The 24,694-nt window shown below is 46.3% G+C and overlaps 2 protein-coding genes across 2 annotated transcripts in view; one reads left to right on the top strand and one right to left on the bottom strand.

Moving 5' to 3' along the window:
* The first annotated feature begins 1,942 nt into the window (after window positions 1–1,942).
* LOC104832484 (kalirin-like) lies at window positions 1,943–8,621 on the top strand. The gene is made up of 5 exons (XM_010568708.1): window positions 1,943–2,177; window positions 2,957–3,161; window positions 3,602–4,224; window positions 5,907–6,052; window positions 6,901–8,621. The coding sequence occupies exons 1-5, from the start codon at window positions 1,968–1,970 to the stop codon at window positions 7,694–7,696; spliced, it is 1,980 nt and encodes a 659-aa protein (XP_010567010.1). The 5' UTR covers window positions 1,943–1,967; the 3' UTR covers window positions 7,697–8,621.
* A 7,923-nt stretch (window positions 8,622–16,544) lies between these two features.
* The window catches only part of TSN (translin), an 8,775-nt gene continuing 625 nt past the window's right edge, over window positions 16,545–24,694 (bottom strand). The window contains exons 2-6 of the mRNA XM_010569890.1: window positions 24,576–24,693; window positions 19,812–19,908; window positions 18,872–18,987; window positions 18,099–18,178; window positions 16,545–17,740 (exon numbers count right to left, since the gene is read on the bottom strand). Of these exons, the coding sequence (XP_010568192.1) occupies window positions 17,504–17,740; window positions 18,099–18,178; window positions 18,872–18,987; window positions 19,812–19,908; window positions 24,576–24,693 (648 nt within the window). The 3' untranslated portion in view covers window positions 16,545–17,503. The remainder of the gene's footprint in view (window positions 17,741–18,098; window positions 18,179–18,871; window positions 18,988–19,811; window positions 19,909–24,575; window position 24,694) is intronic.

The raw sequence follows: 24,694 nt of genomic DNA, 5'->3' as shown, positions 1-24,694 counted from the left end.
CTCAGCATGGTCCCTTCTTTCTGCACATTTCAACCAGAAACTGTTTGAGTAGGAGCAGCTTTTGAAAATGGTGGTTTTCTGGCAATGGCAGATCCTCTTCAAGAGCTTTCTTGCTCCCTAACCTCTGCTGTCCCTCCCACAGGTGTGCCCAGCTGAACTGTTCATACTTTACCCAACTCAATGAAACATCAATGAAATTATCTGGCTGGCAGTACATGAGGGAGGGTATGTTTTTTAAACCCAGATGATTTCAAGACTGGTTTTAGATCATGGGCACACAGACAGTTACACTGGACTGGCTGAAGGTGTGGTACTCCAAATGTAGCTGGGGACGGAAGGGAGGAAGGAGACAGGAACCTCTTAAGCTGGACCAGGCCAGGCCAGTACCATGGTAGGACCACAGCCTTGCTGTGTGCCTGCGCTGCTCTTACTGCAAGCCTGTAAGGGGGCTAATGCAGTCTGTACTGCAGACTGCTCCATGACAGCACTGATGTTGGTATCCCCTTTGTACAGGCTGGGGAGCAGAGCCCTGAGGGGATGAAGCGATGCTTCCAAATCCATGTGGCAAGGAGTTAGCACAGCAAAAAGTAAAAGCCAGGAGCCTGCTGTTAGCACTGTGTCATTGCTGCATGCCATGGCTACACTCTTTTAAAGTTGGTAAATTCTCTGGTAGTGTCAGCTGGGACCTGGAAGCATAAACGAAGATGAAAAAGCATCAGCTGGAAAGTTGAAACCAACTTTTCTGGCTTGACAACAGAGCCGGTTTGTGTTCTGGGAGATTTGTTGCCTCTTCAGCGATTTCACTATTGGCTGATGGCTTGTTATCGGAGCCAACTGTCATGCATTGTAAGGAAAATGCCCATCTGTCTCATGTGTTTGCTTGTAGCTGACAGTGTTAGAATTGCACATTAGCAGTATGACCTACCAGCATAAGTTCACAAATGAAGCCTTTAAGAAGAAGCAGACTTTCGTCATAGGAGACTTTTGTTAAGCATAAAATACATGCATAACCTGAAATATGTTCCAGACACTGGCTTCCTGTATGTACAAGCATCCATATCCAGTCCTCACAACCTTTCTTTTTAAAGGAATCCAAGCCCATAAAAATTAAGTAAACCCAAAATGAAAAAATTAATATTCTTCCAAGCAGGCTTCATTATGCATGGAAATAAGGTGTCTTAGAAAGTCTGTTAAAAAAAAATGTATCACAAGTAATATCACAAACTACAGCCTGCCAACTACTCTGTCAAGTCAGTGGTTTTGTACCAGACTGCGTCTGTCTGGAGAGGTGGTGTTGTCTACAGAGAGGGGAACATGGGGTTGGAACAGGCTGCCTCTATCAGCTAGGCCAGGCCCTTGTTAGCACCAGACAGCTGTGAATAAGAGCATCCCAGAATTGCCAAGTGAGAACAACAGACTCTGCCAGTCTTTTTGGGACTCTTAAGTGCACCAAAAGGGCTGATCCTGAGTTCACTGAAAGCAGAGGGAATCTTTCCAGTGGTTTCAATGGGCTTGGGATCATATGAGATGAAGAACAGAGGGAAAGCTCCTTTAATCTTCTAATCTCTTCAGAGTATTATGGTTTTTAGCAGGTGATTTTCTTCCAGATGAGCAACATGGTTTCTGTGTTGACAACATCTCTTTAAATAGCAGCAAATATGGATATGGCCTACTTCGAAAGGTTTTTCTGGTCCCTATGGGAGAACCTCATGTTTTATGACACAAAAATGCCCTGTGAACACCTGAGTTTTGATATCCCAGACTGATGCTGCCATGAGTGCAATTACCCAATTTGCAATGCTGTAATTGAGCTATGTTTAGAGCCCCTGAAACACATGTACAGCCATCCATGCTGACCAGTCTAGATTCCTGCCTGCACTTTTCCTGAACTGGTGCAGCTGGTTCTTTGAACCTCGGCTTTGCTGCTCAGTCTCATCTGTGTCAGGAATGGCAGGTGAACTGTATGCATGACGTTCATCAGAGTCTGCTTCTTCCCCTGCAGCTGCAATGCTGAGACTGCTGCCAAATCCCCCTCCAAGGGACAGTGTGATCTGAGGGAAGCTGATCTCCCACCTCCGGAGGACAGCCAGCAGCCCACAGCGATGTCCATGGCAACAGAGACCTGGGAGGACAAGCCAAGCAATGAGACATCCAGCGACACTCCACCTGCAGGGAATGTAAGGGAGAGGAATTCCCCTCTCATCTTGAGCATGTGTTCAGGATTTTTTTCTTCTCAGAAGCTCTAAAGGATCCCTTCATTGTAGGAACTGGGCAGACTGGGAGCCTGGGATCTGAAATCACACCAACTCCCACGAGTGATTAAACTCTGTTAGAAGCATTTCTAGTGCCTTTTTTATTAAGTTAATGAAACAGGAGTCAGTTTTGTGCCCCTACCTGTCTGCCGCTGCATCTCTTGCAGGGAGTTCAGCAGTAACTCCTTTACGGCTTATGGCTTTCACTGTGCCACCAGCCCCTCATTGCTGGACTGCCCAGGAGATCACAGACTCCCTCCTAGATCCCACTTGGTCAAACCGCTAATGTAGGTAAGGCATAGAGGCTGGAGTTCCTGACCCTGCAGCACTGAAATGTTCACAGAACAGAGGCAAGCTAGCTCAGATCCTTGGAGGACAGGCTTAGGCACCCCTTTAGGCCTTTATCCAGGACTATGCTGTTGACTAATTCATGGTTATTTGACAGCTGTGATCCAGCCACCACGAAGCCACGGTACTTGGAGCTACACAACAGCAGAGGGAGAGGGGTCCTTGCTGTTAGGACTAAGCAAGACAGAGGGACCTGGGGTGACAGATTTCCTAATGCTCATGTAGCAGAGCTGCATTTACAATTCCACAGCTGATGAATTGCCTTTTCACTCCTTTGGCAACTGAAGTCCAGTGGCTGCAAACCAGGCGCTGCTTTGAGCACCTCCTTGCTCCAAACCCACTTGCTTTTCTTGCAGACCCCCAGTCCTGGCTGCCGTCGATCCAGCTCTGACATCGTTCATGAGAGCACGGATGGTGCCAAGGCCCAGCGGGAGTGCCGGCTGCGGCCACACTTCAGTGACCCTATGCCGACAGACTCAGTGAAGAGGAAGCAGCTGGAGCTGAAGATTGCAGCTGCAGCACGGCAGCACGCACAGAAGCGCCGGCAGGAGCGAGACTACGGTATCTGCATTTCTGCACACTCAGAGGGGGTTGATGGGCCAGATGCTGAGCCCTGCTATGCTGGTGTAAATATGGAGTAGCTCTACTGACCTGGGGGAGGGAAGCATTCTGGGTTTAACCCAGGCATGCAAGAAATCAGGATCTACTCTGCTGTGTCTGTCCCTGACTGGCAGATGATAGGGAAAGAGAGAGCCCAAATGAGTTCATAGGTATGGGCAGTGCAGGGATGACAGGCCCCAGGCTTTACCCTGGAGCCATTTACTTCTGACCCCTGCCCTTCCCAGCAGCAGAACAGGCGGGGAGGAAGGGCTAACAGCCCTGCTTTCACCAGATCTCCCCCTCCTACAGAGTTCCTACCACTCATGGCTGTGCCACCTTGAGTTTCCCGGGTAAGCTCTGTACAGCTGGCAATGCCTGTAATGATTTGTATCTGTTCTCAGGTCCAGTGGTAGCAAAAGCCAACCTTGGCCATGGTGGCAGCTTCGATGAGACCCACCGTGCCCCACGTGGCTCCCTCCGCTCCAGACATCATTGGAGCAATGTCAGCAGCCTGAGCACGGACAGTGGGATTGTTGGTGTGAACGATGTCCGGGATGACCTGGATCCCAGCGAGGCCACACGGACCAAGTCAACGGATGTGGCAAGGGCAGATAGTGGCATTGGCCAGATGCCAGCCAGAAAGTGGAGGAACAGGGCATCCGAAACGCTGAGCTCACTGCAGGCCTGGGAAGCCCACCGTCCCTGCACTGACTGTGGAGAAAGGGAGCTCCCGGTGGAGACGGATGTCCAGAACTGCAATCAGAGGCGGGCTGACCTCTGTGAGAAGTGCCGCAAGCGCAGGACGGAGCGCAAGGAGTCTGTGCTGGAGTTTGTCAACACAGAGGCCAGCTATGGAGAGGACCTGCGCATCATCAAAGAGGAGTTCTACCTCCCCATGCAGGCAGCTGGGCTGCTGAGCCAGGAGCAGCTCCTGGGCATCTTCAGCAATATCCAGGAGCTCATTGATCTCAACGAGAACTTCCTGGAGATACTCCAGGAAGAGATCGATCAGGCCTTTGACCAGGTATGACACTGTATGCTCTAAAGGGGCCAGACTGGGCAGACAGGAATAGGTTTTGTATTAGTGAGGCAGCATAGGTGGAGCAGAGGATCAGGGGGTAGGACTCCTGCGTTCTGGTCATCTACCTAGTCCCTTGCTTCCTCAGCTATTGTAAACCAGTGATCTCAGTAGGCCTGTGCCAGGTCACAGCTGCTGGCCTCACTCTCTGCTGTGGTAATGCCACTGACATTAGCAGGCCATCAGCAGTCTAGTTCATTTATCCCATTAACAGGACCTAGCTGTCCCATTGCCAAAGTTAGCTTTAAGCCAGTTAGCTTGGACACTGATAAGAGTGTGACCATGGGGGCACAGAGCTCAGCTTGATCTGGCTCACAGGCCACGCTCTGGCAACTCTGAGCTGGCTTGCTTCAGGCTGGCTTGGGTGTATTTGCCTTGGGTTGCAGTTTATCACAGCTTGCCCCTAGGCTGGCTGCAGTGCCAAGCAGCACATGCTGCCCCCTGCCCTGGTGACAGTTGGCCCCTACAGCTCTGTGTACCAGTTGTTTCTACTGATGCACCCTGCCTTGCACAAGGAACTTCCCTGTCCCACCAGCATGGTGGTCAGATGGCAGAGACATGGAAATAAGACTCTAGAGCAGCAGACAATCACTCCAAAGGACATATAAACAGCTCCACAGCCTCCTTTTTTCAAGAAACCTAAAACCCACTTGTTGCTTTATCAGTTTCACCAGGATGTTTTGCTCTCTAGGAAACACATCCCTCCTTTCCCTCTCTGAAACCCTGCACGTCAGACTGAGCAACACGTCTCAAAAACTGGCAACTTTGACAACCACTCTCATGCACCTGACACGGTGAAGATAGATGCGCACTGTGGGTGTGATGTCCCCTGTGCTTAATTTATTGAGAAAATGTCTTCTACAAACAGCTGTGGGTTTCTGTATCTCCTCCTCCATGTTGCCCTTTGCAGTCAGAGCTCAGTACTGCACCAAAAAGCTGCAGCAGCCAGAGAACTGCTCCTTCTCTCACTGCTCAAATGAGTAGGGATTGCAGAGCATGTCAGCATACACCTAGACAAAGCTAAGAGCATCATGTGGCACCAGATTCTTACTTTGCCCTTATTTTATTACACATCCAGAAATCAGAGAACAATTTACCATGAAATTTATTTTTCATTAAGGCATCAAAGTAGCCAGTAAGAGCATAACTGAAGGAGACTGTTTCCTGGCCAGGCCAGTTGCTGGGATCAGCTGCAGAAGTTATGTGCTATGTCTGTTGAGTTACATGCCTCTTCTGCCCACTTGCTCTTAAACACTTGCTGTTAATTTATATGGCAGAGCTGCCGGCTCTACAGAAGGGCCCCACTACACCCTCCTGACTAGCAGGCTCACTCTGGCCTCTGGCTTTTGAGCCCCTGCTCCGGTGAGCTGGCTGAGCCCACAGAAGCAGAAAAGATATCTCTGTATGTGTAGATGCAGTTAGATCAGCTTTCCTTCCCCTCCCCATGCACTGCTTCCCTCCAGACCTGCAGGGACTGCCTTTCCACCAGGAGGGCTGAGCCCAGATCCACCTTTGGTCTGGTGTTCACCAGATCCTGCAGTAGGTGCATGCTGATAGGACTGAATGCAGGCTCTGTGTTTGTGCCTCTCCTGAACTAACCCAGCAGGGGCTGTATTGCATGCTTGTAGGGTGATGACGACCTGATGACCGTGTGCATTGGCGAAGTGTTTCTAGAGTTCGTCAACATGTTGCCAGCCTTTCAGACCTACTGTCTTCAGCAGTCCTCCTCTGTGAATATGCTCAACGCACTGGAGAAGGAGAAAGAGTTGCTCAGGTGAGAAAAGGGCTGAGCGTATTCTTCCAGGTTTTGGGGACAGGAAGGCACCAGGCTGAGGCTGAAGCCTTTGGCAGCTCAACTAGATCAAAGTTTTGATGATAATGTTCTTCAGTGACGAGCTGCTCTCTCCTGGAGTGAGGAGAGTAATTTATTCTCCAAAAGATATTCAATCCTTGTTATCATCTCCACTGAGGCAGCCAGTTGGTCCCCAGTGGTGTACTGTATTTTGTGATAGCAGTATTTGCCCACTGACCACTGCACTGAACTATCACCAAGTAACACCCAGCTGAGAACAGCTCTCTGTCGCTGCACTAGAGCATGATTTGGATTTCCATTGGGGAAAGCCACTGTGTGAAGCATGCATGATTTGAATTTATTTCCCATTTGTAGCCCTATTGGGCATCAGGCGAGTCACTTCTCTTCACTGCAACAGCTTAAAATGATGGCAGTACCAAATTCTTGTTTGGCGTGCTTTGTAATCTAATGATGAAAGGAGCTACAAATGAATGTAATCTGATATAAGCTGATGTATCTGCCTCAGGCCTATGTCAGTGTGTACCAGAGAAAGATCACACCCTCGTTGTTTTACAACGATTTAACAGAAGACTGCTAGGATGTTACATGCTAGTGTCCCAGGCACCTCATTGCTGTTCTGCAGCTGAACACAGCTGCAGAAATTGTTGTTAGTTTTTGAGAAGACAGAATTCACAAGGCTGTTAAAACCAGAGGGGGGGCTGTGGTGCTGTCAGCAGCTGTCAGCACCACATTGTCCATTTGCATTTAGGATTACAGCATCTGCTGGCAGAACAGCCACCATTTCATTCTCTCTTCTTAAATCTCTGCAGAATATTCCTCAATGTCTCCCAGAATGACAACACAGCACTGCGGCGGATGAACTTGAGGTCCTTCCTGATGGCCCCTTTGCAAAGAGTCACTAAGTACCCACTGCTGCTCAGCAGAATCATCAAGGCCACCACTGAGTACCACCCAGATCATGGCAGCCTGCGGGAGGCCAAGAGCCGCATCGAGTCCCACCTGGAGCACATCAACATGAAAACCAAGCAGGAGGGGAACACGTGGACCCTCCGATCCTTTCGCCAGGACAGCAAGAAGAAGAGGGAAGTCATCAACATCGAGATGAGAGAAACTGCCCTCAAAACTGTAGGCTGGCTGCGGGAGGAAACACGATTTGTGATGGAGGGGTCTCTGCAGCTGGCCCAGCCCCCCGATGGCCAGTGGGTGAAAAAAGGCAGCAAGACCCTGAAGTTCCAGAACATGCAGGTCCTCCTCCTGGTGAACATGAAGCGTGTGTCCGAGTCCAGCCTGGAATCAGCCGAGCCAGGGCCTGTGAAGGACGCCGTGCTGGTACTCATCAGGGACAAAAATAATGGGAAGTTCCATTTGCTCAGGGAGCCCTTGAGGCTGAGTAATTGCATTGTCTCCACTGATCCCGACTGCGATGACACTTTTGAACTCATTGAGATCAGGCGGGAGGCATTTGTGTTCCGGGACAGTGACCGGGCACGGACTCACCACTGGTTCAGGCAGATCAGGCGGTACTCGAGGGAGCTGGGCTCCTGGAAGAAGCGGCGCAACGCGCTGCCCAACATCATGATCAGCACCCCTCACACCAGGCCCTAAGTCCTGCACAGGCAACACACAGGGAGACTTGGCTTGACCAGTGCCATGTGCAAGGACCATCTAGAGCCTTGGTGGCTTGAACTTGCTCTGCTCCATGGACAACACAGGGAGGAGCCTGGCCCACAAAGACTCTTAGCAGCACTGGAAGCAAGCATCACAGCCTAATTCTGGTCTCCAGGCTCAGGACTCACAACCTGTTTGTGGCTGATGTACATACAGAGATGGGCTTCCCTCGAGGAGCAGATCTCTGGAGGAAAATACTGAGTTTAACTTGTTAATATTGCACTGCAGGAGAATGATGTATGATGCTTGCCATTGCATGGTTTGTGTTGAAAGCCAGTCTTGACAACATGAGAGAGGTTTCCACCACTGACTGTATTTCATCAGCATTAGGTAAAGTCAGGGTCAAAATTAGGTGCAGTATTATGCAACAGAGGATGAAAGTTGGAGACAATTACGTTTTCCACCGCAACTCCTAAGGACTGTATTTCATTATTCACCTCTGTATATTCAGTCAAAATACTTGTTTAAAAAGAAAGGTCTTTCATCTTTAATCCAAATCAAGTAGGTATCAATTTGCTCAGATTCAGCTGCATGCACACAGCAAAAGAAAAAAAGCAAACAAGAATAAAAGGAGTTCTTGCTCTCTGACACATACACCCCAAATATGCGTAGAACCTGTGGAAGAGCAGTATACCCCCACTGAAAGTCTGTTATTTAACTGACTTAGGGACTAGAATATAATGCCGCATCTGAAATATCTCAGAAGTGTATGTAAATATAGCTCTGCTACCACTTATAGTGAACTTAAAAGTTTGCAATTATTTAAATGATGTAATCTAGTGTATTTCAGAATTTAATTGAAAGGAACAATTTACATTGTACTGTAGAGTAACATAAAAGGTTTTAATAATTATGTTTCAATGACTTTAGGTGGGTATTTTTTTAAATATTTGTATTCTGGAGTAGATATTTCATTTAGCCTGGGTGGCATTCAGGTGAACAATGTGCCTACATCTGTTCTTTGGATCTCCTGAACAGAATTCAGGGGCTACTCCTAATGAGACTGGAAGAACAGTACAAGCCTGCTACCCTAATTCTCACTAGACAACAACAGACTGGCACAAAATCTTAAGCTCTGGCCGCAGTCCTGCCTGGGCAGGTCAGGCCCCAGCAGACCAGATGTGAGAGCCGAAACTGAGGCCACAAAGCGCTCCCCCATAAGGTCCAGCCTCTCTCAGTTCCTCAGCAGGGAAATGACTTGAAGCTGAACAATGGTAAAAAGGCACACAGGGTTTAACCTTTTCAGCCTGACATTACCACTGACTGCGGCCTTGCGATTACAAGATCAGCAAAATGTCACACTGTGACTTACACAGCAAAGGCCAGATTACAGCCCTAGAGGCTAAATTAAAGGAGCCTGAATCTTGGTCGGTGGATCTTGGAGGACAGCCTGTAAATGTTCTTTCAGGCCCCCAGGGTAAAGACAAAGCCAATCAGTATTATTCACTACCAACAAAATATTTCTGTTACAGGTATTTATTTTACAGGATGATTCACACAAGCAAATTTCTCCAGAGATCAACCAGCATCAGTGAGTGCGCAAACGAAGGCGGACAGAGGCTACCCTCACATAGGTAGCCCTAGTCTTGTAAAGTCACCACTGACCCAACATCTGAGCAGGCCTCCAAACTGTACCCAGTGCTTTGTCCTCTTGCCACAGCTGCTGGAGCTTGTTACGCTGCTCCAGGCACTGAGGCAGACACCAGCAGTGAGACATGTGCATGCTGGCTGGATTTTCTCTTCATCTGCACCATCCAGCATTTTAGTGCTTCATTTTGTCCCTGAGGAAGTGGGAGGTTTTGCATCATCAGGAGGCTTTACGAACACTTACCCAAGATGTGAGGGTGGCAGCACACGGCTGAGCGCTGTAGCAAGCAATAGCTGGCAAAATGCTTGCTGGGGCAGCAGCCCGACTCCCTCAGGTGAGTTGGAATTCCTTCCAGCTATTTCTAGTTGTTAGACAATAAATTGTTCCCCCAAAATATGTACTGAATAGCCAGTGAAGAGCATGAGGCATTGCTTTTAGTTTGTTGTTTGTTTTTCAAATAGATGGATGCCTAAGCAGAGCAGCTGCTGGAGGAAGATTTCTCTTATGCTGTCATGACAGATCTGCATCTAATAGACTTCAAGCCCTGTTCACCTAACATGCAAAAAGCAACAGCTCGTAGCACCTTTGTTTTCTCTCCCAAGATCAAAATGGCGCAGCTACCTTCTCTTCATTACCTCCAGTGGCAGTTTTGATAAGGGAAGGCGTAAGTACAGTAAGCCTAATAGCTTAATTTATCCAAACAGTGAGTGGTTTTCACAGCCACAGAAAGCTGTGGCTTTCTGGAAAGTTTTCAATTACTTTCCAGCACAGTGATTTTTTCCACATCAATTCATGCTGAAAACCAGCCGTGGACTCTCTGTGCAGTCATATCTTTAAATCAAGATACCTTCAGTCACCCTGGCTGTTCAAAAAGATTAGAGAACAATAAGTATATGTAAAAGGTCTGCTATTTAGCATCAGTCTTGTGTTTAGGTGATTGTTCAATTTGTCAGATGCAGGGATTTTCTAGGTATCACAGGAAACACCTGCCTGCCAGGCTCCTAGTAATCACGACGTATTTCCTCTGAACCAGGCAAACTCTCCCCAAAAGAAGGTCCATAAATAATCGCCGAGTGTTGAGTTATGAGCAGGACATGTTCTTGTTGCTGTAGCCCTGTCCTAAAAAACCTGTGGCCAGGGAACAGAATAAGCTCTTTGATCTGGGACAGCCTGCTATGGGAAGTGACAGCCTGATTGTTGAACCTGTCAAACTAGACAGAGGTTGTGCTTCCAATGTTATTTATCTTTTATGTATCCGGTGTGTACTCAGCTGCTCACCTGCCTTTAAATTACAGGTGTTGAAAGGGAACACGAGCACAGAACAGCCTCTGCGGCCCCGCAACGCTTGTGCCGTGGGGTGAGCCTGCACAGGAGGGGTGAGGAGTGTCAGCACACTGACAAGGCAGTAGGTTTCCATAATCCTCAGGCACCTTTCTGAACTGGATGATCCCTCTCCTGGGCATCTCCAGGTCTTTCAGTATCACATGTACACATCTTGGCAGCCCTGGAGATTAGCTGTGCTGTATTTTTCCATTTCTGATTAACAAACCTGACAAAATGCTATTATAACCCAGGGTGCTTAGGAACAGGGTTGTCTGCAAGCCAAGAAAGCAATTATTTGTTCCAAACTGGCCGTCCTAGGGCTCCGTAATATTTTTATGCCTCTCCATTGTCATGACAGACAATACTAAGATTACTTTTCAAGATTCCTGCCCACTGAATTTACTCGGCTAGTACAAGCAGACCTCTCTGGAAGTACCACGTTAGGGGAAAAAAAGAGAAAGTTGATTACTCCCTTGATTTATCAGAATGACCTTTAACAAGAATTTAGGATGACTCTTACTGGTTATTTACCAGGAAAACAACAAAAGGCAGTCTTTGTCATAGAGTCCATGTAGTTTTGAGCTCAGAAGGCAGATGCGCAAGAAGACACAACACTGGATTAAGAGCCCTCTGTGAGATCAGGTCCCAGGGAAAGAAGGAATAAGCTACTTTAAGAGTCAGCAGGCTAGGTGGGAAAGCCTGAAAAAAACCACATGGAGATGCAGAGCAAATACTTTAGAAGGCAGAGACTTCTGCTTTGGTGAACAGAGATCTTTTTTATGGTGATCTTGTACATTCCTGGTTGTCCGTAACAGAAGCGAGGAGTGGGAAGGGGCATTCAGTGTGGGTCTCCACTATGTGATCAAGAACACGTCTGAAAGGGAACAACAGGTTTGGCCTGGCAGCAGGAAGCTATCATAGCTGTCACTGGAGGCTGAGAGATTGACCTCAGCACATCCCAAATCCTGAAAAAAAAGCTCTGAGTTCATCTCAGATCTCCTGACTTGGGGAACTTCAGTTATTCAATGCACGTGAATCTATTATGGAGCTGAAGTCCTAGGAAGGCAGATCTCCAGCAGGAGATTCTGGTGAATCTTGCACTCTCCTGCTTGTCCATGACATGCTCAAAGGGAAGATAATTAAAATCTTCTAGCACCATGTCAAAGGTATCCCTTCAGGGCTCATGGATGAGGCAGCTGTAGTAACTCTCATTTTGTGATGTCAGCCATGTCTCTTCAATGCATGCTGGGGAACCAGGTGAGATTCATCTGGAATTAGGCTGACATCCTCTGACTTGAAATTGGAAAAACCTGGAACCAAAAGCAATGGAGGGAACTGTCTTCCTGCCAGAGATCAGATAAATATTCAAAGATCTCACTGTCATCGTTGAGTGACCTTCTGTCACTACAGTGGAATATGACAGAGCAAAAAGTCTTACTGATCAGGCAGACAAAGGAACTGCCTTATTTCTCACAGAGGCTGCTGCAGAATATCAATATGACTGGAGACAGGTACAAGCAATTTAAAAAAAAAAAAAAAAAAATCAAAGTTTTGACAATAACACTGCACAGTCCAAAAACTCCAGGCAAGTCCCAAGGACACTCATTAGAAAAAAGACAGCTCCCTCAGGAAGCTGAAGGTGGTTCCCTAAGGGAAACCTTTCTACAACATGGATGGAAAAGTTGAGTGAAAGGAACATAGAGGGTCCTCTTCAACAGAGAGTGAAGAACCCTAATGAGGAATCAGAACCCAAGCAGAGCATCTGCCAGCACAGGTTTCTGCCAAGGCTTGACTGGGAGCAGTTGCATGGCTGGAAGAAGTTGAAAAGCTGGCATTAGGCTCTAGGCCCATTAGCAGGGGTGAATATAATGATAATTTGCAACTCTCCAGCTCAAATCCTGCCCCAGTGTGATCACCGGCACAGGCTTTGCATCTGTGAGAAACAATCTCAGCTGCAGAGGAGCCAACCCAGAGTGCAGACAGCCCTCCCAGGGAAGGTGCCCTGTATAGAGGCAGGCAAAGGAACCCTTTCTTTCTGCAGCAGTGGAGCCCCAGGGGGTTTTGAACCCTTCCTTCCTAGCGCAGGAACCTCCCTTGTGATGCCAGAGTCACATCCTTGGGAGGACCCACATCAAATGTCTCTCTGGGTGTTGTGGGGAGGGCTGGCAGATGAGAGTGGAGAACCCGGAGGTCACAAGAAAGTCACGGAGCAGATCCCATGACTGATGCTGGGGTAACCAAACCACGCAAAGAGCACAAGGCATTTGCAGCCTTGGACCATTTCACAGGGGCTGAAATCTCAGGCTTTTTCTTCACTTTAGGCTTTCTGCAGTCCCTGTTGAAGTCTCCAGCAGGCTGTGGTGGTCATCAGACTTCACAGAAGCCTGCAAGAGCTGCACAGGGCCCCAGGGCAGACCCAGAGGCAGACAGACACCTCTCCCTACCAGGATGGGAGCCAGCAGGCTTCCTGGGGAGCAGACAGCACCCTTGCAGGGTGCAGGTTCTTACATTTTCCCCCACAGGAGCAGGTTAGACATTTGTACACTCACAGTGTGAATGTGCAGATGAACAAGCATTCAGACAAGGAGTGTATTCCTCTTCTTTCAAGAAAGGGTTGGTTTTCAGACAGCCATTTTCCCCTTGGGCAGGGCAATCCTCCCATGACAGCAAGCCAGAAATGCTGCCGTTTGAAGTGAAAACAAATGGGCAGAGAAACCTGCAAGGAGATACCCATCTTCAAGGAATTCATACCTGACCCACAGCATGTGTACAGGAGATACATACCATAACGGACTATTCCTTTCAAAATCAAACACTTGTTTAATGACACTCCATGAATTCAGCAGGCAGGAGGCTCTCTCAACAGCCCCTACACACACTTTAGTACAGTTGCACCGCAGCATCCAGCAACAGACAGTACTATAACGAGGGAAGATGGACAGCTGATGAGTAACAGTTCAATACCCACACAGAGACCCCAGGAGTCATCCATGTTCATTTTCTGCTCTCCTTAATTGCCTCGGTGTGTAATGACCTTACTGGCTGAAAAATGCGAGTGAGGCTCTATAGCACCCAAGTCATCACTTCGCAGAAAATGAAGGCAAATTATTTACCCAAAGAGAAAATCCTTGGTAATCCCAACAAAACGAGAAGCAAGAAAAATCAGACAGTTTACCGCACAGCATTAACAGCTCAGTGAACACTTAAAGGTGGCACCGCAGGGAGAGGAAGAAGCCTCCCTCCACACACTGGCACAGCATGTGCGGGACTGTGCAGTGAACCAGATTGGGAGCAAACACTGCTGAAAAATAAAAATTGTTTCAGCTAGGTCAGTTTCCTGATCCAGTTCACTGCACAAAGACCTGTGCTGGCACCAGAAACGGGCAGTCTGGAAGTGATAATGTGTCCTTTAACAAGTGTCAGTTGAAAGAGGTGGATGGACTGGGGCTGCAGTTAATCAATTCCAACAGACAGAGCCCAGTTCAACAGCCCCAACGTCTACTCTGCATCCTGTACCACAGAGCTCTGCTCACCCCTATTTCCCCAAACAGTTTCAGGTCAGCACTTTCATTGATCTGCAGGCGTTGAATAGGCAGTGCTATAAATAAAGAGCAGTTAATCAACTTTAAGTGCCCTTTTTACTGAAATAAAGAAAACCCACAGAAATGATGTCAAGATGGGAAAAAAACCCCTAAACCAAACCAGTGAGTGAATACAAAGACAATCCAAGAAAACGCTCCCTGGAACACACTTCAGGCTGAAGTGGCTCAGCCGTGCTGGCTGTTGAGTCAGAGTCTCCAGTGCTCCTGCGCTGACTCACTCCCCTCCCAGCTGCCAGTGCACGCTGCGACAGTCCATTCAGTACCAACAGGAGTTACTTGTTCAGAGTTCAAGTGCGTCTGATTCATCATGAGCCATCAAGCTTCTGCAGTCCTCAGAGCTCCCTCTCTCACTGCCATTCCCTGCTGGCTAACCTGTTCACCTTACCCCTGGGAGAGGGAAGGGTCAGTGAAGAGACCCTCCCTACTTAAGGCCCTCTGGGTCTTCCCTTCTTCCCTCTGCTCCCAGCTCCAGGACAGAAACACAATTTACCATTTAGGACCAGAGTAATGTGCAGATTCACAATCAAGGCCACAAGGTCCTACAGGCTACCTCTGTGCAGAGGAAGCTACAAAAAGCATGTCCCCAGCCTTCCCTGCTGCAGCCCAGGGAGAAAGTTTGTGGTTTTCTTTTCCCTTCCCCAGACCCAGCTTGGGAATGCACTATGAGGCCTGGCTCTTGCAAACAATGCTTCTCCAGAGGAAGATGCTAGGCTCTCCGAAACCTAGGAACAGGAAAAAATGAGGTGTTTGCTAAACACCCTCCAGAAACACAACACTGGCTTGTCTCTTTCTCAGGCACTTGCTCTTCGCAGAGCCTTACACAGAAGGATCCCACACCTTGCAGACTTTACAAGCCCTAAGCAAGCAACTTGCTCTTCCAGTTGTCCCTCCCACAGTATGTGTGCTGCTGCACCTGTGGCACAGCACTGTTGTATCTCCACAAGCTCTCAGAAACCATGTAAGATGCAAGAGCTGGCAGATGTAGGATCTACCAAAAAGCTGCGTTACGCATATGGGATCCCATGTCAGGAAGCAGACCTGTTGCATCATCAAATGCAACTGGAGCACCTGGGACACAAGCCAGCACAAAGCCTCAACACACACCTGCCCTGCAACCAGAAACCTGCCCCACCACATGGCCTCACATCCCAGTTCCGCATGCCAGGAGTCCCCAGCCTGAGAGACACCGGGCTGATGCTCAGGAAACCTTTCTCTAATTCCCCTGCTCCCACACATTTCCTGTGAGACCTTGGTCTGCATGGCTGTGCCTCGGAGCCTGAGGGTGTTGTTTCACGAGTCTCTGGTTTTGGCAGCAGAAATGGCTTAAGCTCCTTCCCTCCTCCCACCTCCACAGGGTTAAAGCGAGAAAGAAGCAAACAGTGCCACAGGGGAAGAACAATGAACTACTTTGAAAGCTGGTCTCATTGCTGTGGGGCTCAGGAAGTTAGACCCTCATTTTCTTCAGCTGTGAGAGAGGGTTATTACCATCTCCCTATGTTACGTGATATAAGATACAAAGGATGAGGACAAACATGAGAGTACAAGACGCTCTGAAGATGGATCTTGCCACATCTTGGATTTGGTAATGATAAATTCCTCCATATCTCTCCTGTTTTACTTGGTGAAATAGGTCAAAATTAAAAATAAAAAAAAGCCCATGAAATCTGTTTGCAGCTTGACTTAGGCTCCACTCGCCAGCAGGTAAGAGTGCACCATTGAACAGCATACAGCCAAAGTGAGGAATTCTGTTATTGTCCAAGTACAGCTCAAGGCTGAATTTAAATTGTCATACTTCAGAGTAGGCTCCCAGGAAAGGAAACAAATAACAACAGATAATCAGACAACAGGCAGAGTTACCAAATGGCCAAAATCAAAGAACAGCTTTTATTGGCCAAAATAACCAAGAAACCATTTTCTTCCAATAAACAAAACCATAACTGAAACGGTGGGAAATCTTTGCTAACAAAATGAAACACTAACAAACCCCATGTAAACTTGACTGTTTGTCTTCATCCTCTGGAAATATTCCTCCTCCTAAGTTAGTTTTTCTCCTTAACCCTCCTGCACCACCAGAAGTAGAAGAATGGCAAAACTCAAAAGTCATTTAGGACAAGAGAACAAACACACCGGGAGGTACGAGTCTGTCCATTTACATAAATGAAAGAGGCTGTTGGTGTTTGCAAGCTTCTTACATGCAATGGATCTGAAATGAGTAATTTCCCCTTTTCTGAAGATACAAACATTTTTCTACATGAATGATAGTTTTGGTGTCTTTTTTTTTTTAAACCCAGGACACAGGTACAGTTGTGGCCTATATAGGTTGTTAAAACTTAGACAATACCTACAGTTTATCAGCTAACACTTCTCTATTCGGAAACCTTGGTAGTTAAAAAAAAAAAATTGGTTATACCGAGTTCTCAAGGCAAATGATCATATTAAAACTCAACATTTACTCATGTCAGTAAAACAAATACCAGCCAGTGAAAGCAAATGTTTGAGAAAACCTTGCTCTCTCTGGCAACAGAAATCTTGGAAGAAAGGAAAGGGGGTGTAAAAAAAAAAAGGGAGGGGGGGGGGAGAGAGAAAGCGAGAGGTGTGCCCAGGTGCAATACACCAGTTCCAATGGAGAAATTCTCAGGAATATTTTCACTAATTTCTCAATTAAGGGGGATACATTAACAGAAGCCATTTAAAAAGGTCTGGTTAATAAACAGTTACACAAATCTGTTCAACTTACTGACATAGGTGATAATTTAAGAAACAAAAAGCCAAAAAAAAATCAGTGTCTTAAAAAATGTATAGATATTTACACATTGTGTTTTCTAAAACTTCACATGTATCTGCACTGAGCTGCATCTGTGCACACATCTTTAAAGGTGCATGAACAGAGACAGCTGAAGCACATCACTGCCAGAGCAGTGAAGCAACACTACAGAACTAATGAGAATTTCAGCTCATGGGAGTTACTGACTGCTATTGCTGCTGTGCACAGAACGGCACTGTGTGTTTTGACAGAGGAATTCCACTGGAAACAGAGCCTCCTGCCCTAATCTAGACATGATTTTACAAAACATTTTGAGATCTAACACCCGTACTACACCTTTTGTAAGAAAATAGAGAGCAGCTTTCAGCTGCAGTTCTTCTAAACTACTGTAGGAAGGCTTCGCTAGCATGCTTCCTAAATTGGCAACCATCTGAGGTAATCAATGATGCTGTTAAAATAGGCATCTTTCATTTCTCTCCACCCACACCAACTGTTGCCTCCTTATTGAGTCCTCTGATCGACAGGTCGTAAACCACTTCCTCAATTTTCTTGACGTCGTATTTCAGGCCATCATAACGTTTCCTCAGGGAGTCGTTCTTCAGGTTGAGGAGACGGAAGCCAGAATCCAGCTCATTGATAAAAGTTGAGATGCGGAGAGGGCGAGAATAGTCACCAGCCGTGACACTGTTCACTGCCAGTCTGGCCTACGAGATGAAGACACCCAGGAGAACATCAGCAGAGGAACCCACCCCAATGAAGTCACTGTTCCATCAGTTACTTTACCAAATGAAGCAGTTGTGTTCCAGGCAGTCAGATTATTTATACTTGGATCTACTTTTTTTTTGTTGACAACAATCCTGGATTTTCAATCAAGCAACTAGTTTAAATCTTAAAATATCAGTGAGAAACAACTCTGGCATACAGAGAGGCAGTTTGCTAGAAGTTCAGATCAAGGTGTTGCATGTCATAACTTCCAGGAACAACTTGGGAAAGTTAGAAAACACAATACTTTTTTTCTTAGGTCAGTTTCAATCCAAATACATGCATGAATATCTTCCTTACCAGCTCACTGGCGAGAGTTAATACACCAGAAAGATAGTCTTCAATGTCCAGGTGAAAACCCCGCTCTCGATCAGCTTCAACTAAGATGAAAAACAGTGGTAATCAGGTGGTACCGAAACAGGAGCAAAACCAGCGAGTTGACATTACATTTATTTACTGGAGCTAATTTGAAATATCAAATTTATGAAATACTACTACAAAATAAAAGTCAGCCTTTTCCTGTATGTGATGCAATTACTGCTTCTTGTCAGCCTTTTGATTTAGCAACTCGTACATCCTCAACTGGATGTGCAACAGGTTATAATTGATTCAACAGAATAACTGAATTTACATCAATATACAGGAGAGGGGGCTGTAGTCTTTTTTTAGAAAAAGATTTTCCTCATCTTTTTTTCAAATCCTTTGCTCTGGGAGGACACAATTCTCTTGCAGCATAAAAATTTAATCTTTTTTCCACAGTTTTAAAATGCCAAAAGCGAGAAAAATAAGCTCTCATCTTTGTATTATCCTTTTGGTAGATTTATGCAATTTGAATGAATAATCTTCACTGACGAAGAACTTATTAATGAATAAATACTTCTGTTCACACTAGGTTTGCTGATTTCCACCTTCTAAAATAATTTGTTGTTTATATAATGAAATCAAATACCAGATAAATTTTGGAACCTGTTTCTTGGCAAGAAATGAAGTTCTGCTGTTTCCCTGTACCTCTGAAAGCTACAATGTCTAAAAACATCACATGCTTTTTCTCTTCAGTTACAACATTAACTTACTCCCAAGTATTTCTGCGACAGCTTCTCGGGTCACTAACGTTTCTGACTCCAAGTAGACTACAAATGCTGCCAGAAACACCAACCGCTGAAGCACAAACCTCCAGTGCTCATGAAATCTGTTGAAGAAAACACCAAGTCAAGGCATAAGTAAGTAACATCTATTACTGGAGAGTTAGGCAACAAGCATACATTATGTATATATTATGTTTTCCACCCTTACACATAGCACTTTGCAATATTTTTGGCTTATCAAAATGACACCAGCTTAAAGTCATCTCCTTGGTACTCCAGAACTTCACCCCCTGGATACTATGCTGGACACTAGCATTGATTGCACATCTCACACACCTACTCAGTTTGTGGAGTTTTTCAGGTTGTCGTGCCCACAAGACAACCAGGGCTTTCCCTCCCGTCTTCCCTCAACAGATTTGAGCTGACAAGATTCTTGTTCTTTGAAATGTTCTTGCTAGACACTGTCCCCTTCTGGCAGCAACAAAACACAAAGGTGACAACTTCATTTAGTATCTGCAGTATCAAGCAGCCATTTCATGACAGATTTAGAGCTCTGTTTTCAGAAATGCCCCAAACCTAACAACTTTACTGAAATTAATGGAGCAGCAAATGCGCTGCTCCCAGAAAGAAGGGCAGTTCCAATAGAATATAAATTTCTTAAAGTTTCCTTTTTCTTTTTTAAAAAAGTTTCTAGAAAAAGAATTAAATGCTGGATATTTTTAGTGAAAAGTTATAAATAGAGGGTTTGAACAAAAGCATTTTTTATCTATGCTGACAAAAAACCTCACACTTCTCTACCATGGTTTACTTTTCAAACAGAAAGAAGCATTCGGCCCATAAACCTTTAAATCATTCTTCCAAAGTAATGATGCCAAATATGCCCAGGTAATTCCCATATCCGTGTCTGGCTGCGTGTGATCCTGCACACCTGTAATACTGATCAGCAGGAAACTTGGTCTTCAGGGATTCCAGCTGGGTTCTCACTGTACCAAAGTGTTCACGAGCCTTCTGACATTTCTTTGGTACTGAAAAAGAAATGGTGCAACATTCAATACTTGACAGAGAACAGGGTTTCGTGAACAGAGAGTTTTCTAGTGTAGACAGCGCTGTATATGCTCCTTTGTTGTCCAAGATAGTCTGCTGACATTGGAATCAATCTAAGAAATATTCGTTGTCATACCAGGAGTCACACAGGTAGAGAAGAAATACTCCTGAGTTTTGGGCTGTCTAATCTGCTCTAGTCCTTAGGTTCGAACTTCAGCCAAGATGCCCCAGTGTTGTTTAAGAATCACTGCTAAACTTACATCATGGATAAAGAACCTGTTCTGTAATGGGCACTGACAGAGGAAAACACTGGAAAGGTCACACAACCTACAGACCAAGAGGCAATGGGGGATACAAACGGATGGAGGCAGGAACAGAGGAACACAGAGTTGATGTGGTGTTTGTCTGTGGAATGAACCAACAAGCAAAAGAGCCTGGCGACACGCTGAGCAGGGCGACAAACAAGCAATGCTGAAGGAGAGATGACAAGTAGAAATGGAGAAAGGCTGAAAAAGGTGTTGAATGTAAGACCTCATCTGAGGTAGCAGAGGGGCAATTTCATCTGAGGGTCTGTAAATGTAGAAGAGCTGAGACTATGGCAACAGATCCCGGGGGCAAGGGAGGGAGCCAGCAGGAGCAGTGACACAGTTAAAGCCCGATGCTACAAGCTCACCCATGCAGCAGCACTCTGGAGTGGCACTGCAGGAGGAGGGACGCAGCAGAGATCAGGCGTGAGCTGGTAACAGGACATTTTTAGTTTTAGCTGTGTGGACAGATTAAGAGAAAGGGGCCATCTAGTTGGGTTGTACAGGTGTTGTAAAGAGAGAAATATGATGTTCTGTAGAGCACCCCAGTGCAGTGGTTTAGAAAACCAGCAACAACTGGATCACACGCAACAGAAGCATACTGCACACAGTTGGCCCCAAAGAAAGCACACACACCAAGCAGTGCCGCCAAACGACTCGTACAATCAAAGTAAAAGCAACTTTTCTTTCTCCATTTTAAAATCTTATAATATTTTTTCTTATCAATCAGAGTTAGGTTAGATGAGGTGCAACATCCTTTCAGGAAACTGCATTTCCTGCTTTCAAGTGATTATTTGAAGAAACTGTCCAATATGTTACACCTCTGCAGATATATGGTCTCTTGTTCACGTACCACCCACTGCCACCTCCCGTTTATTGATACGACTTACAACCACGCTGCACCCACAGTACCAGGGTCTGACAGAACTAATCAAACCCGTACTTCTTAACTGCAGCCTTCTCAGCAACCCTGGTCACGACCTGACAGGCCCTCCTGCATCATGATGTTTAAACAATCCTAACTTCTATACAAAATCCATAGAAGCTAAATCTGAAAGCTACAATGAATGATTTTTATCAAACAAGCCCCACTAGTCACTTCAGTGTGTTTAAAAGCTACTTTCAATTAATAAAACATTAATTCCATGTACAAAAAAAAAAAAAGGAGCACTTAAAAATAAACGCTTCCAGAAGCAGAAGGTGAAAGTGCTCTGTGTGGCAGCCAGAATGAAGGAAATGTGTGAAGCTCACTGACAGCTGCCCTTTCAACACCATCCTCAAACTACAGTCTCTGCCTCAGTTGTGTAAGCTGTCATGTGGCAGCTGGGGACAGAGTAAGGCACAGACTTGCATTTTGGCTTCTGCCAAAGGAACCTGTGACAAAAATGAACAATCTTTACTGTATCATTTCAGACAACAGCACCCAACAATACACACATAACCTCCCCCCAACTTCAAACTATGCTCGTGCATCCTTGCATATCACCACTGATGTTTTGCTAAACTTAACACAACATATTTCATGAGCAAAGACATACTAAATTGACTTTCAGCCTCCGAAGACCCTACCTGTCACTCAGACTCGTGTCAGCTAACAGCAGGCTGCAGTGCAGGCTGCAGCACACGCTGCCCTGAACAGCTTTCTGAGCAGTTCTCAAACTCCATTTTGAACAGGGAGCAGAGGGAGCTGAAAGAGAGACCTTCTAAACCTGTTCTGGAGGCTGCTGGCCTGAGGCTCTGCTGGTTTTCCTTCCCTTCCCCACTGCTGAATAAAGGCTACAACCGAAAGCGCTTATCCCACAGCTAAACGCAGTCTCGTGGCTCCGTGCAGGGAGAGACCACAGAGAAGCCGGCACCGTGAAACAGCTGTTGTCTGTGGGTAGCTGGCTGCCCCACAGTAAAAGCGGTTAGATGAAAAACTCAATGACAACAAGTTTAGCCAAGAGGTATTTTAAGTCCCCAGAGAACCCTGACCCTTCTCTTTGGTACAACAGATTGCTCAGCCTGGTGCAAATCCTTTCCCCGTTTCCACTGGCTCTCTGTTGTCTCCTTGAGTTTTCATCACTGTACCTCAACTGATGATGCAAGAATAATTACAAAGGATCAACCAGCAGGCTGCAGGAGAAAGTCAGTCTTCTCCCACTCAGGCTGGCACAAGGGAGGGGGGTACAACAAGCAATGCAGCTTCTGCTGGCAGCAGCACCAGCTTAAACCATCCTCAGCAATACAGCTGCGGTCACTGAGCATCATTAGTTACTCTGTCACCTGTGAACTTGCCATAATTAATAGTATTTCTGCTTTTTTAATTAGTTACTAGTTTATTTATGATTTATTATTTTTATAGTTCAATGTAGTTTATTAATAGTGTTAATAGTTTTTCTTACATCTTGGAGTAAATAAATATAAGGCTAAAAAATCTTGATGCTACAAAGTCTAGCCAGAACTCTGTTGCAATGAATAATCCTCTCTTTCACAGTTACAAGAGTCATCTTTTATCCCTCTTTAATCTACAAAAGAAGAATCATTCTAGTTTCTTAGTAAAAATGCGGTAACAACTCAAATGGTGAGATGCTGTAGTAAGCCATTTAAGCTCACTACACTGCCAAACTACAATCATTATCAAATAAAACTGTAGTCTAAATACGTGACATCTGACAAGTGCTACTTATCCCCCTAACAATCCTTCCGTTAATTGGCATTATATTATTCTGCTGTAAACCTTTATTAATCTAAACATTTATTGACTGACTTTATTATGCTTGTAACTGATGACAAACTGACAGGTCTATTATCATGAGTTAACTCCTAACCTATTAAGCATGTATTCATTATCTTTGGTATTACAAGAATTATAAGCTGATTTATTTATTTATTTATTAACTTTAACTATTCCAAATCTCTTCTCAGACTCTGCAAGTTCCAGGACCAGCTGTCTCCTGGAATTAAAAATCAAGTGAAAACACACCAAGCCAGACACAGGTCTCTACTATTAAATGCTGGAAAGCAACTCCTGAAGTCGATACCCACACAAAACAACTGTCACAACATCCACAGGTTTACTCAGCTTAGAAAATGAGTGTATGCTTGTGTAAATTAACTAATTAGCAGTCCTGATTTTTAGCACTGCCACATTTCCTAAGTAGGTAGAAGTTGCACTTGCCAGCAGAGGTCAAACCTCAGGTGTTGCACATTGCTAAACATGTACCCTGTCAGAGGCCAGAGGGATCCCAGGCCTCCAGCACGAGTGTGCTGGTGAATGTCACCAGGCTGGTTACAACCAGTCAGCTCTGCAGGTGAATAAAACAGCACCTGGTGAGGTTTAGTCTTCTATTCACCCTTAGATAGTGGCCTGACAGGTTTCTTCCCTTACCAAATTCCTCTCCAGAGCTTCCAGGAAAGTCAGAATAGTTGCTTCTTCTCAGGAGATATTAATTGACTTGAAAAAAAAGGCACATATTTAAGGGAAAAAAAAAACCCAAACCCTGTTTACTCCAGTAGTTTCACCAGTAAGTTGAAAAAATGGGGATGGGGGAGCAGAAAGAGCACATTTGACATCTAGGTCCATAGTCCTGTTCTCATGCCCTGGAGCAAATGGGTTGGCCCAGGAACATTCTGTCAAGCATCTTAAATCTGGACTGAAAGCAAGGAACCAGGCTAGCTACAACCCAAACCTCAAAAATAGCAGAACAATTCCAGTTGCCACTCAAGCACGCATCAAGGACAGCTCCTGCTTTATCAGCCTTTCCAAATCCCCTTTGTATTTTGCAACATTAAGCACATTTTATATGTGCGCGCACACAGAGCTGGTCTCATACAGACCTGACTAAAGACCCCCGCCCCGCGTTCCCACACCATCCTGAACACCCCCGGAGAGTTCAGGATCACGGTTTTCTGGGGGGTGGGATGAAGAGATGAGGAAGGGGATACAGAGACAAAGGCCCAACAGGTGACGGTAAAACCATTGTGCGTGTCACTTAGAGGGAAACCTACGATCCAATTCAGCAACCCGGAAAGCAGCACACGCTCTTCTGCGCTGGGGCGGGGGAGCGCCGAGCCGGGGAGGGGAGAAAGGGGAGGGACGGCGCTTCCTCAGGGCGAACGGCAGCTTTTCTGCCCGTCCGGCTCGAAACCTCCCAGCTGCCCCCGCAGCCTCTCAGAAGCCCACGCAGAGCAGGACAGGACAGGACAGGACACCGCAGGAGCGCCCACGGAAGAGGGGCGCTCGCGAGGGAGGGACCCGCGTACCCTGGGGGTGCTCCCCGCCCCACCGGCTTCTCCCCGCTCCCCCGGGGACGGCGGAGCGCGGCGCTACCGCCGGGTGCAGGCGGCCGTGCGGGACTCACTGTCCTGGAAGCCGGCTCCCTGGTGCACGCCCTGCAGCAGCGTCAGGATCTCCCGGGCCGTCTGCTCCAGCGCCTGCACCACCTTCCGGATCTCCTGCGGACACAGGGCGCCGTCAGGC

The sequence above is a fragment of the Haliaeetus leucocephalus genome, unplaced genomic scaffold, assembly GCF_000737465.1.
Source record: "Haliaeetus leucocephalus isolate CR32 unplaced genomic scaffold, Haliaeetus_leucocephalus-4.0 Scaffold1, whole genome shotgun sequence".
NCBI classification, from domain to species: Eukaryota; Metazoa; Chordata; class Aves; order Accipitriformes; family Accipitridae; genus Haliaeetus; species Haliaeetus leucocephalus.
Note: the sequence above shows the minus strand (reverse complement) of the source record. Positions and strands in the feature narration are given on the sequence as shown.

Coding starts and splice junctions, on each gene's coding strand:
- LOC104832484 (XM_010568708.1), top strand. CDS start 1,968: ATGACGTTCATCAGAGTCTGCTTCTTCCCCTGCAGCTGCAATGCTGAG. Junction 3,162..3,601: donor CCGGCAGGAGCGAGACTACG/GTATCTGCATTT, acceptor ATCTGTTCTCAG/GTCCAGTGGTAGCAAAAGCC. Junction 6,053..6,900: donor AAGGAGAAAGAGTTGCTCAG/GTGAGAAAAGGG, acceptor AAATCTCTGCAG/AATATTCCTCAATGTCTCCC.